The sequence below is a fragment of the Carya illinoinensis genome, chromosome 11 (genome assembly GCF_018687715.1).
Source record: "Carya illinoinensis cultivar Pawnee chromosome 11, C.illinoinensisPawnee_v1, whole genome shotgun sequence".
In the NCBI taxonomy this organism is placed as follows: Eukaryota; Viridiplantae; Streptophyta; class Magnoliopsida; order Fagales; family Juglandaceae; genus Carya; species Carya illinoinensis.
This window is the reverse complement of record NC_056762.1, coordinates 18,130,542-18,143,152: the sequence shown is the minus strand read 5'-3', so window position 1 is coordinate 18,143,152 and position 12,611 is coordinate 18,130,542. Positions and strand designations below refer to the sequence as shown.

At 39.8% G+C, this 12,611-nt stretch overlaps 1 protein-coding gene across 1 annotated transcript; it reads left to right on the top strand.

Annotated features, from left to right (window-relative positions):
- The first annotated feature begins 11,447 nt into the window (after window positions 1-11,447).
- LOC122282277 lies at window positions 11,448-11,891 on the top strand. The gene has a single exon (XM_043094229.1). The coding sequence runs from the start codon at window positions 11,448-11,450 to the stop codon at window positions 11,889-11,891; it is 444 nt and encodes a 147-aa protein (XP_042950163.1).
- Window positions 11,892-12,611: the final 720 nt, after the last annotated feature.

Genomic DNA, 12,611 nt, shown 5'->3' with positions numbered 1-12,611 from the left:
CCATCCATTGAGTTTGCAGATAATTGGAGTAGTCATTTTGGTGAACAGAAGACTTTAGATGTGTTTCATGAACATTTGTTGTAGTATCATTTGCCATTCATTAACTTGTTGCATGAACATTTCTTAGGCCTAAGATGAAAAGAGACGTCAATTGTATTTGTGGCATGTGCATTACATGTAGAAAGGCCAAATCTAAAGTTTTGCCACATGGATTGTATAAACCCTTACCCATTCCTAGTGAGGCATTGGTAGACATATCTATGGATTTTGTTTTGGAGCTACCTAGGATAAAAGGGGGTAGAGATTGTATTTTTGTGGTTATTGATAAATTTAGCAAAATGACACATTTCATTCCTTGTCAAAAACTGATGATGCTACAAACATATCTGACTTGTTTTACAGGGAGATAGTGATACTTTATGGTGTGCCTAGGAGTATTATTTTTTATAGGGATGTTAAATTCCATAGCTACTTTTGGAAGGTTTTGTGGGGAAAATTGGGTACTAAGCTTTTATTTTCCACTACTTGTCATCTACAGACTAACGACCATACTGAAGTAGTTATAGGACCATAACTCAGCTCTTACGCACTATTTTTCATAAGAATTTAAAAACTTGGGAGGATTCTTTTCCATTTATAGAGTTTGCATATAATAGGATCATGCATACTACTATTTCATATTCTCCTTTTGAAGTTATTTATGGTTTTTTATGGGCCCCATGTGATATTTTCTCTTTCTTTCTTCTTCTTTAATTATGAGCCTTGTTCTATGTGCCAAGCTTCGATCTATGTGCTGAGCCTCGTTCTACGTGCCAAGTCTCGATGGCTTGTTCCGAAAGTTATCCAGCGGATTTCAAAATAAGATAGATATTTTAAAACTTACGGATATTTTAAATATTCTGGAAATATCTGTATGTGATATTTCCAGTATTATTAGATAATCTTATTTTTAAAATAACACAGTTATAATATTTTAATGAGCTCTAAAAATATTATAATTGTGGATAATTACTTAAATTAAATATTTTAGTTATTTTAAAATATTAAGAAATTTAACTTTACATTAAAAGCTCTAAATTAATTTAAATGATTTTATTCTCTTTGCGTAATTAACGATACTTCATCGTTTTAAATAATGATGAAGAAATATTATTTTATAAATTTTAGTTTATAAAATAATATTCTATCTTAATTCCTCTTAGTGTTTTATTTTAAACTTTAGTTTAAATAAAACTTACGTGTTTTCAAATCAGTGTTTAAACTCATCTTTAAATCGTTTTGAAGATCCCGAAACGAAGGACTTGGATTAAATACCCAAGCCCCTACCCTTTTCTCTTCACTTTTTCCTTTCTTCTTTCTCTCTCTTCTTTCTCCTCTCTCCCTCCCCATGCTCGACGTATGCACGTTGCTCTTCTTCACCATGCGAGGCCACCTCCAGCTGCCATGCCTCACCTCCTCCACCGGCGTGTTCCTCTCCCATCGGCTAGCTCTACCCCACTGGTGGTGAGCTACATCGACAACCCTCTCTCTCACTTTTCCCCCCCAACCGAATGGGCCTTAGATCCTATTCCTCCACCTAGCTCCGGCATACACAGCCAAAACGGCCACCGAGCACCACCAATGGCTTCACCACATCATGGGCTTCCTCCCCATGTCCTCCTTTTCCTCTACCTCTCTCTCTTTCTCTAATGGGTCTCCACAACAATATGTTCGATTGCACCACTGTGCATAGCTACCCAAGGCGTCTCACCACCACCATCTTGTTTCTCTCATCACCACGACCTTCCCCAACAATTTTCATGCCCAACTGAGCTTTGTACAGCTCTCACTCTCCCTCACTCTCCAAGGCACAGATTACATTATTATTGGCCGATCCGCCGCCGTGAGCACAGCTCGGCCACCACCTCACCACCACAGCTCCACCACATCTTCCTCTACCTCTCCCTAGCTTCCCATGAAGTTCCATAGCCTTCCTCCACCTCAAGTAACCTCCCTCCTTTTCGAATGCACTGTTCACATCATGATGCCACCATGCTCCGCCACCTTTCACCACCACGAGGCCACCTTGAGCCTTTCCAAGACCACACCTAGCTATTCTCAAGCCCAAACCACCACTTTACTTGGTGGACAGCCACTGTACGCGATGTTACAACCACGTACAACTCTTCCGACGTCTTGATTGTGATGGGCAGTGAGTGACACATGGGTTATCCATCGATGGTATAGTAGTTGATTGATTGGACTATAGACTTTGTAGTTAGTAATTGTGGAGTTCACTGCATAGTTGTGAAGTGTTGTGGACTGTGCTGTGAGTATTGGCATGAGATGGATGCCGTAGTTGTAATGCGGCATGAAGTGTGAAGGGAGTACACTTGGAGTGTACTCTGTATAGCACAGTAACGCACCATGTGATGTGCACTGTAGTGACATGTGGTGTAGAATGAAGGGAGTATACGTGGAGTGTACTCCGCATTGTGTAGCGATGCACCGTGAGGTGTGCATTGTAGTGATGTGTGCATCGTAGTGTGTATGGAAGAGAGTTCATGTGAATGTACTATGTGCTATGTTGTGATGCACTGGACGACGTGTCACGAAGGGTTGGATGGGGTAGCGGAGAAGCGTGGAGTGTATGGTGTAGCATCGGGAACTATGTAACAGTGTCCCGAAGTAGTGGTGATATGGCTTGTAGTCTGAGGTGTGTCAGGTATCATCTTGTGGTTAACTTGTGGCTTAAATTATGTGTGAAGTGGTGAAAAAGTATCAGAGAGTGCAGGGGAAGCATGACGAGCGTGGTGCTGTAACTCAAAAATTGGTCTCGAGCTATGTGATGTGACAGAGACACATTTGTGGATGCAGTCCTCTTGTTAAGTGTTGAGAACTGTGTAACAGTGTCCTGTAGCAGTGGTGATGTGGCCTGTAGTTTGGGGTGATGGGTGTCACCATTTGGTTGACTTATGGCTAAGTGTATATGAAAGTGGTGAAAAAGTATCAGAGGGTGCAATGGAAGCATGATGGGCACCATGACGTGACTCGGGATTAGTCTTGAGTTACGTGACATAACAAAGGTGCATTTGTGGATGCAATCATCTCCTATCAAGTGTTGGGATGAACTTGTACAGGGTCGGGAAGTAGGAAGAGTCCTATCAACAAGGTCTGAGCAAGTTGGTATCGGAGTATGGAGCTTGTTTATACAAGCAAGTGTCCATTGGACTTATAAGTTGCTCTTAGGTGATAAAAGGGGATAAGATACAGGTGTCTCTGGCGAGACACGTGTGTCAGACAGGTTTACCATATATAATTTGTCCTCAGCATAGTTACATGTGTTTTAGCCCCAGAGTTGGCTTGAATTCATGTAGCCTAATTGGTTGGGAATGAGGATTTAGTATGGGCAAGGATACATGGAGGTAGTAATGGGTAAGTTGCCTAGGATTGGGACACATGACTCTATCGGCTGGAATCATGCGTCGAAATGTGGAAATAGAAGAATGAGATGGAGGTCTTAGTTTCTTAACCCCAAGGTGAATCATGGGGATTCAATTTAAGGAATAGGACCCTGAAGGTTTTAGCATAGTAAATGCCACGTAAGTGCCCAGGGATGGATGGAGAGTGTTCCAAGTGAGGCATAGTTCTATTTTAGTATAGTTAATTATGCCTTAGATAGATGATGACGTAAGGTTATGTGTATGCATGTAGGTTGTCATTTGACATGCACACAAGTGGATTGCATGGAATGAGTATGGCATGAAGTCCAGGTAAGTATTGCGTTCATACTCTTCTAGAGTTTTTATTAAATAAACAAAGAAGTAAATGAAAGCTTTTCTCAAAAAGGAAAACAAAACTTTTCTCCGCGAGACACGCTTTACGAAAGAAAAAGAAAATGAAGCTTAAGTTTTCAAATGTAAGTATGTAACGGCCCTACTTAGCAACCCCTTTTCACGCACCCAAAGTATGTACGTGTATGCATGTGAATGGATGCTATAAGTGGTACGTATTGTATGTATGTTCATGAAAGTTAAATGAAAAGAAGCTTTAAAAGACACGTAAGAACCGTAATGGACTATTTTTTTCTAAAACAACTTTTAAGAAAAGAAAGAAAACTATTTTTTTAAATGAATTTTATGAAAAGAGAAACTTCTTTTAAAACGAATTTTATGAAAAGAAAGAAAACCATTTTCTTTTAAAATGACTTTACAAAACTGAGGAACCGTAAGGACTGTAAAGGAAATGAAAGGACTGTAAAGGAATGAACGGAAAGAATGCATGATGTATGAAAATACGTAACGACCACATGGACTGAAAAGGAAAAGATATCCAATGGACTGGACTAGGCAAATTGCAATGCAGGGTAAGTAGTACAGGAAGTGCATCCAATGCTGCACCCTGATGGAATGGATTTCCAACCCGTGGCCATGGGCAGAATCAGGTCTAAAAGACTGCGAACCCCAGCACACAGGGCGCAATAGTGTGCCATGGCCAATGAAAGTGATAAGAAAGAAAGTATGCCTGTTAAGAAAGAATGTAACAGTGTACGAATGGATTGAATGCATGAATGTAAGTAAGAAAAGATGAATGCGTGAATATACGTAAAAAGACGAATGCATGAAAAGACTCTTTAAGAATGAAGGCAGCTATGTGTGGGGAACTGTTTCAAAGAAGAAAGCATGTTTTTAAAGAAAAACCCCACCTCGCAATGTTTTAAAATGAAAAGAATGTCTATGCATGCTATGTATGATATGTATGTATGGAATGATAACTGCATGATTGAAAAGCTATGTTATTATATTTTAACTGTATGGAGTAATGCTTACAAGTCATCCACTCATTTTAGTTTTTATGTGTGCCCTCCCAGGAACAAGATGAGCATGACAGATCAGGACGGGCACAACCCAAGGGAAAGAGCACGAAGGTCTAGACAAGATATTTTGTACGAGAAACTTTAATTATAAAAATTTAATGTTTTCCACTGTAATCTTTTAATTAAGAAAATGAATTTTATTTATAACATGGAGTCTTTTGTATCCTGGCATGAAAGGAAAAATTTAAAATGAATCATAATTCCTGTCAATTTTTATTAAAATCAATTTGAAAAGGACCCACCACAAGGATGGACGTTACACCCTAAGGTGGACCAAGTCTTAAGGATCAATTACAAAATCGAGAGTTAAGAAACGCAAGGAAGCAATGCAAGGATTGGTGTAATCTGCTTGGGTTAAGTCTAGCAAGAGCCCAATATTCAAAATGGGTTTGAGAGATGAAGATCCAGTTTTCATCTATGTTATACGCTATAGAAGACACGACTTGGGCCTATTGTTATTGCAGGCCATGAACTTATTTATTTCATTAAAATGACTTATTTTATTAGTCATAGGAATTAATCTAGAATAATTGGGTTAAGGGATGTCCAGCCCACACTTCTTATTTCTAATGAACTAGGGTTTTTGGGAAGGTCTTATATTTTGGCCAAGGGCTTATTTTAAAAGTTATTATTTTATTTGAACTAGGGTTTCAAGGAGTTACTGTAGTGTGGCACTGTTCAAACTACAGTACCTACAACAGTATTCACTAGGGTTTTTAGGGAATGTTTATTTAAACCACTTGTAGCCTCATTTGAGTAGGTTAGACATTATTGAATTTTTATTGGTGAGTTAAGTTTACTCCTCTTGTTCTTGATTGAACTTTTGAACTTATCAAAGGTAAATCACAACTTTGTGGCACTCCTCCTTGTAATCCGGGCTCTTGAGACGGGTTTTTCAACGGGTTTATATTTTAATATAATCTAGGTTCTTGAAATGAATTCTCAACAGGTTTAAATTCTCCATCCATTGACTAGAGTTTGGCTTTCTTAGGTGAGTTTTCAAATTGATTGTGGGTTCAAGGGATTCCAATTCCACGGGTTCACATCATTTGGTATTCAGAGCAAGGTTTTCAATCAGGTCTGATTCTATTTTTTATTTATTGCATCGTTAATTCTAGAGTTTCAATGTTCTAGGGTTGCAAAAAAAAAAATTGCAGAGATTTATTTTTTCCTAGGGCTGCCAAATTACTCTATCATTTGGGTTTCATGTTCATCATCAAAGGGTGGCTAAATTTACACCATCTACAGTTTGAAATTTCTAGGGTTTCTTGCATCTCTAAGTTTGTCAATTGCTTGGAGTGTCGTTTCATTGATTCTCTTCTATTTCCTTATCAATTTGTATGTGTTTGAATTCAATTGTTTGATTGTTACAATTGAATATTGTTGTTTGTGATTGAATTTTTGAGAAAAGAAAGGAAAAGAAAACAAAAGAAAATAAAGGAAAACAAATTTTGAAAAAAAAAAAACTCAAAAAAAAAAAAAGAGTATAGAGAAAAGAAAATTTTGGATTGAGCCTTATTATCAAAGGGGTTGAATACATATCATTATAGTTGGTATCTTGTTTCGTAATTACTCCTTCTATCGTATAATTTCCTTGAGTCTCGTGTCATTTTATTCCTTTCGTGTTTTCTCTTGTTCTTGCTTCTTAGACCTAATTATTAGTTGGAATAAAATAAGGTTGTATTGTCTTGATTGAGTTCAATTATTTCTTAAAGAACTTGAGTGGAAAAACTCTTGAGGTAAAAGGCAAGAAAGTGTGAGATTATTATGGGGAAAAAGCCAATTAAGAGTGAAACATGAGTGGAGTCTCATTATTCGAGCGTAAACACATAAGTGAGTGTTTGAGGTTTTTACTACTAATATTCTTTTTATGCAGCACATTACAATATCTCATAATAATGACTCAACACCGAAAGGGGTGGCAGACAATTCATTCTTTGTGTTGCATTCCATGCAACAAAAGTTTGAAATGTTAAATTTGGTGTTGAGGGAAGTAAGGGATATGATGGATTAATCAGGTGCAATAATTAGAAATCTATAAGGTGTGAGAGATAGGAGGAGTTGTGAACCTAGTAGTATTGAGAATGAGTATGAGTACGAAGAGTATGGTAAGTCTCTTGTTATCAGACGTACTCTCAATGCACAAGTTAAGGTCGATGATATAGCGCAACAGAGAGAGAACATTTTTCATACTAGATGCCACATCAACAAGAAAGTATGTAGTATGATTATTGATGGGGGGAGTTGTACTAATGTGGCTAGCACTAATTTAGTTGAGAAATTGAATTTACCTACCTTGAAACACCCTAAACCATATAAGTTGCAGTGGTTGAATGATTGTGGGGAGGTGTGATGTCCACTCCTTTCTTCTTCTTTAAGTATGAGCCTCATTTTGCGTGTCGAGCTTTGGTCTACGTGTTGAGCATTATCTTACGTGCTGTACCTCAATGACGTGTTCAAAAAGTTATCCAACGGATTTCAAAGTAAGATAAATATTTTAAAACTTACGGATATTTTAAATATTATGGAAATATCTATAAGAGATATTTCCAATATTATTAGATAAGTTTGTTTTTAAAGTAGCACAATTATAATATTTTAATGAGCTCTAAAAATATTATAATTGTGGATAATTAATTAAATTAAATATTTTAGTTGTTTTAAAATATTAAGAGGTTTAAGTTTAAGTTGAAAACACTAATTTAATTTAAATGGTTTTATACTCTTTAAGTAATTAACGATATTTTATCATTTTAAATAATGATGAAGAAATATTATTTTATAAACCTTAGTTTATAAAATAATATTCTATCTTAATTTCTCTCAGTGCTTTATTTAAGTGTTTTATTTTCAAATCAGTGTTTAAACTCATCGTTAGATCGTTTTGAGGATCCCAAAGCGAAGTGGGTGGCATACTTGCAAGAGTTCACCTTTACACTGAGGCACCAAGTAGGGAGTCTGAACCATGTCACAGATGCCTTGAGCCGTCGTACCTTACTCCTCACCACCATGAGTACCAAAGTTGCAGGCTTTGAGACTTTCACAAATATGTATGCAGCTGATCCTTCCTTTGGAAGGATATTTCAGGAGGTAACTAATGGTCACTGTCATGATTTTGTTTTGCATAATGGGTATCTGTTTCAATGATTACAGTTGTGCATTCCAGATTGTTCGTTGAGGCAACAAATTATAAGTGAGCTACATAATGAGGGACACTTTGGCCGAGATAAGACATTGGCCCTTATCTCTTTTGACTTTTATTTAAGTTGACTAGTGATGTGGCCCATTATGTGGACTGTTGTTATGTGTGCCAGCGGTCTAAGGGAGTTCTCACCAATGTGGGCTTGTACACTCCCTTACCTGTTCCTAAAGCTCCTTGGTTCGATGTCATCATGGATTTTGTATTGGGTTTATCCCGCACCCAAAGGGCCTCAGATTCTATCTTTGTTGTGGTTGACAGGTTTTCCAAGATGGCCCATTTTGTAGCTTGCAGGAAGACTATGGATGCTGTCCAGATTGCCCATCTTTATTTCAGGGAGATTGTGTGTTTACATGGTGTTCCTCTATCCATCACTTCAGATCGTGATACCAAGTTCATCAGTCATTTCTGGAAGAGCCTGTAGGGGAAACTGGAAACACAGTTGAATTTTAGTAGCACCTACCACCCCCAGACGGATGGCCAGATCGAGGTGGTGAACTGGAGTTTGGGCAACCTTTTGAGGTGTTTGGCAGGAACTAAGCCGAAGCAGTGGGATTTGGCATTACCTCAAGCAGAATTTACCTACAACAAATCAAAAAACAAAACCACAGGCTTATGCCCATTTGAGATTGTATATGGTCAGAACCCATCCGGGGTGCTGGACTTAGCCCTTATTCCACGTATAGGACGTTTCAGTCCTAAAGCAGATGAGATGGCAGAGCATGTTCGAGGTATCCATGAGCAGGTGAAACAGACCATTCATGAGAGCAATACCAAGTACAAGGCTCGGGCTGACAGTCATCGTCGTCAGGTACTTTTAGATGTTGGTGATTTTGTTTGGGCTGTATTAACTCGTGATTGTTTTCCTATTGGCGAGTATAATAAGCTTAAGGATCGGAAGATTGGACCTTGTGAGGTAGTGCAGAAGATCAATGATAATACTTACAGGTTGCGCCTTCCCAGTCACTTTAAGACTTTTGATGTCTTTAATGTGAAGCACCTAAGTCCTTGTTTTGTGGATTTTGAGGATACTACCCTAAACTCGAGGACGAGTTCTTTCCAACCCGGGGCGACTGATGCAGGGGGATTCGAGACAAATGATATTGAGCTGTCAGATTGCACCTTGATGGCGCTGAGATAACATGAGTTGGCATATCAGTGTAAAGGCGGGAATTGATTGTGATATGTTCCTAATTGGGGCCGTTTTGAGTGCATTTCAGTCTTTTGGCCAAAACTTTGGCTACGAGCGTCGGAATCGCTTATAAGACCCCAATTCGAAAAATTTCTTTTCGGTGCGCACATTATCCACATTGAGCATAGCTCCATCTGCCCTTTTCTCGACCTCAAATTTTGCTATTTTCTCCTCCGAATCACTAGTTTTAGTTATTTTTTACTATTTATGGTAATATTTCGTTTGTCGGTTAGGAAGTCATTTTAAAACCGATTTGGGCTGAATTTTTTTGCAGATTAGTTATTTTATTTTGAATTTCAATTTGGAGTATTTTTGAGATTTTTCTACTTTTGGCAAAATTTGGATAAACATGATTTTTGGCTATAACAGTCCAGCTTGTGGACTGATTTTCATCATTACTTGATTTAATAATATTCAGTTAAACCCTAGAGATTTTTCTCTGTGTTTTAGGCAATTTTCACCTCTTCTTCCCTGTGAATCATCTGCTGGAACCAACCTGCAGGATAATCGCTATTCTATCCGGCGTCCGTTGGCATCAAAGCTTCAACATCTTTTTGGGAAATTTCATCAGCTCTAATGGCAGGTGGTCGTGGTCGTCATGAGCAAGTTCTGAATGAGAAAGCCCAATGCCGTGATCACAGCATTCAAGATGCGATGATTGAGAATTTGCAAAGGCAAGTCGCAGAATAAACCCAGTGCCTGGCGGCGCAAGATTTCGAGGATCATGAGGCCTCTGATCAAGATTCTAATTCCACTTTTGAAAACCCATATCACAATCGTCCTCTATTCCGGGAGCACCATGGTCGGGAGTAGCGTCATGGAGACCTCAGTTTTCAGGTCAATCTACCCGAGTTTTCTGGTATGCTACAGGCCGAGGGATTCGTTGATTGGATTAATGAAGTGGAGCGTATTTTTCATTATAAGAAAGTCCGTGATCGTGTGAAAGTGAAACTGATTGCCATCAAACTCAAGGGCAGAGCATCTGCATGGTGGGAGCAGTTGCGACGTTCACGAGACAGGCTGGGCAAGGCCAAGATCACTGATTGGGAGAAGATGAAGAAGATGATGAAGGGTCACTTCCTTCCCTTCAGCTACACGCTTGTTTTAGCGACTTCATGTGTTGAGGTAGGGCGCAAGATCAGTCGATGATTAGATAGAGGAGTTTTACCAATTGGTCACTGGGAACGATTTATCTAAGATGGAGGAGCAAATGGTGGCGCGGTATTTGGGGGGTCTGTGCCAGCCCTTGCAAGATGTCACGAGACAAGCAGTTGCGACGTTCACGAGACAGGCAGGGCAAGGCCAAGATCACTGATTGGGAGAAGATGAAGAAGATGATGAAGGGTCACTTCCTTCCCTTCGGCTACACGCAAACCTTGTTTTAGCGACTTCATGCGTTGAGGCAAGGCGCGAGATCAGTTGATGATTAGACGGAGGAGTTTTACCAATTGATCGCTGGGAACGATTTATCTAAGATGGAGGAGCAAATGGTGGCGCAGTATTTGGGGGGTTTGTGCCAGCCCTTGCAAGATGTCCTCAGCCTTCACTCACTGTGGAATGTTTCAGAGGCCTACCAGCGTGCACTTGCTATTGAAAAACAGCAAAACAAGAGACCAGTGATCAGGGGCGATCAAAACAGTCGGCCAGTTCACCCTCAAGATTCACATCCTATCCCGCAGCCACCCCAGGGTAATTCTAACCCTAGTATCAGATATTTTCATTGTGGTGAATAAGCGCATAGAGCGACTGATTGCAGGAAGCCTGCTAATCAAAAGGGCAAAAATTTGTTGATTGAGGAAAACATAATAGACAACATTGAGGAGATTGGCGAGCCCATGTATGACGATGATGAGACTGATGATGTGTTGTATGGAGATGGTCATGAGACTCTGGTCGTTCGCAAGAGTCTACTGACTCCCAAGGGCGATTCAGGGGACGATTGGTTGAGAACCAATATTTTTCACACGACCTGCATAGTTGTAGATAAAGTCTACAAAATGATCATTGACAGCAGCAGTTGTGAGAATGTAGTGTCTGGGGTGGTTGTCCAGAAATTGTAGTTGAAGACGGACCGTCATCCTAAGCCATACATGTTGTCATGGCTAAATAAAGGCAGTGAGGAAACAGTTGATAGGCGATGCCTTCTGTCTTTTTCAATTGGTAGAAAATATTTCAATAATGCCTGGTGTGATGTTGTGTCTATGGATGCGTGTCATGTATTGTTGGGTCGACCTTGGCAATATGACCGCAGTGTCATTCATGATGGACGGAAGAATACGTATTCCCTTAACATCAAGAGAAAAAAGATTGTGTTGGCACCCCAGCGGGAAGGACTCACTCCGACCTCGGTAGCCAATAATACTAACCTACTTTCCATGTCCAAGTTTTTAGATGAGATTGAGCATGGAGACGTGGTCTATGCTTTACTACCTTGCAAGAATATTGCAGTAGACGTGGATACAGATTTACCAGTAGAGGTGCAGCAGCTGCTAGTAGAGTTCTCTGACTTGATGCCAGAGGATCTTCCTCCTGGGCTATCGCCTAAGAGGTATATTCAGCATCAAATTGACCTTGTTCCTGGGTCAAGTTTGCCAAATCGACCAGCATATCGCCTCAGTCCCAAGGAGGTTGAAGAGTTGCAGTGACAGGTGGTAGAGTTGTTGGAGAGGGGCTATATCCGAGAGAGTATGAACCCATGTGCCGTCCCTGCCCTGCTAATGCCAAGGAAAGATGGTTCTTGGCGTATGTGTGTTGACAGCCGAGCGATCAACAGAATTACAGTGAAGTACTAGTTTCCAATTCCCCACTTGGATGATATGTTGGATCAGCTATCTGGTTCTAAGGTCTTCTCAAAAATTGACCTTAAAAGTGGATACCACCAGATCAAAATAAGGCCTCTAGAGATGAGTGGAAGACGGCGTTTAAGATGCAACACGGGTTGTATGAGTGGATGGTCTTGCCTTTTGAGCTATCCAATGCGCCCAGCACGTTCATGAGATTTATGCATTAGGTCTTGCGGCCTTTTATGGGGAAATTCGTTGTAGTTTATTTTGATGATATCCTCATTTATAGTCCGACGTGGGCTTCACACTTCGATCACCTCCGTGCTGTTTTTGAGATGCTGAAAACGGAGTGCTTGTTTGTCAATAAGAAGAAGTGTTCTTTCTTCACTACTTCTATGACTTTTCTTGGTTTTTTTGTGTCTACTAATGGTTTTCATGCAGATCAGTCAAAGATAGATGTTGTCTTGGAGTGGCCCAGACCAAGGACCTTACCCGAGATCCGAAGTTTCCATGGATGTCGAGTAAGATAGATCTTTTTACCGCTGGTTCATTAGAAATTTCAGCACTTTGATTGCCCCTATC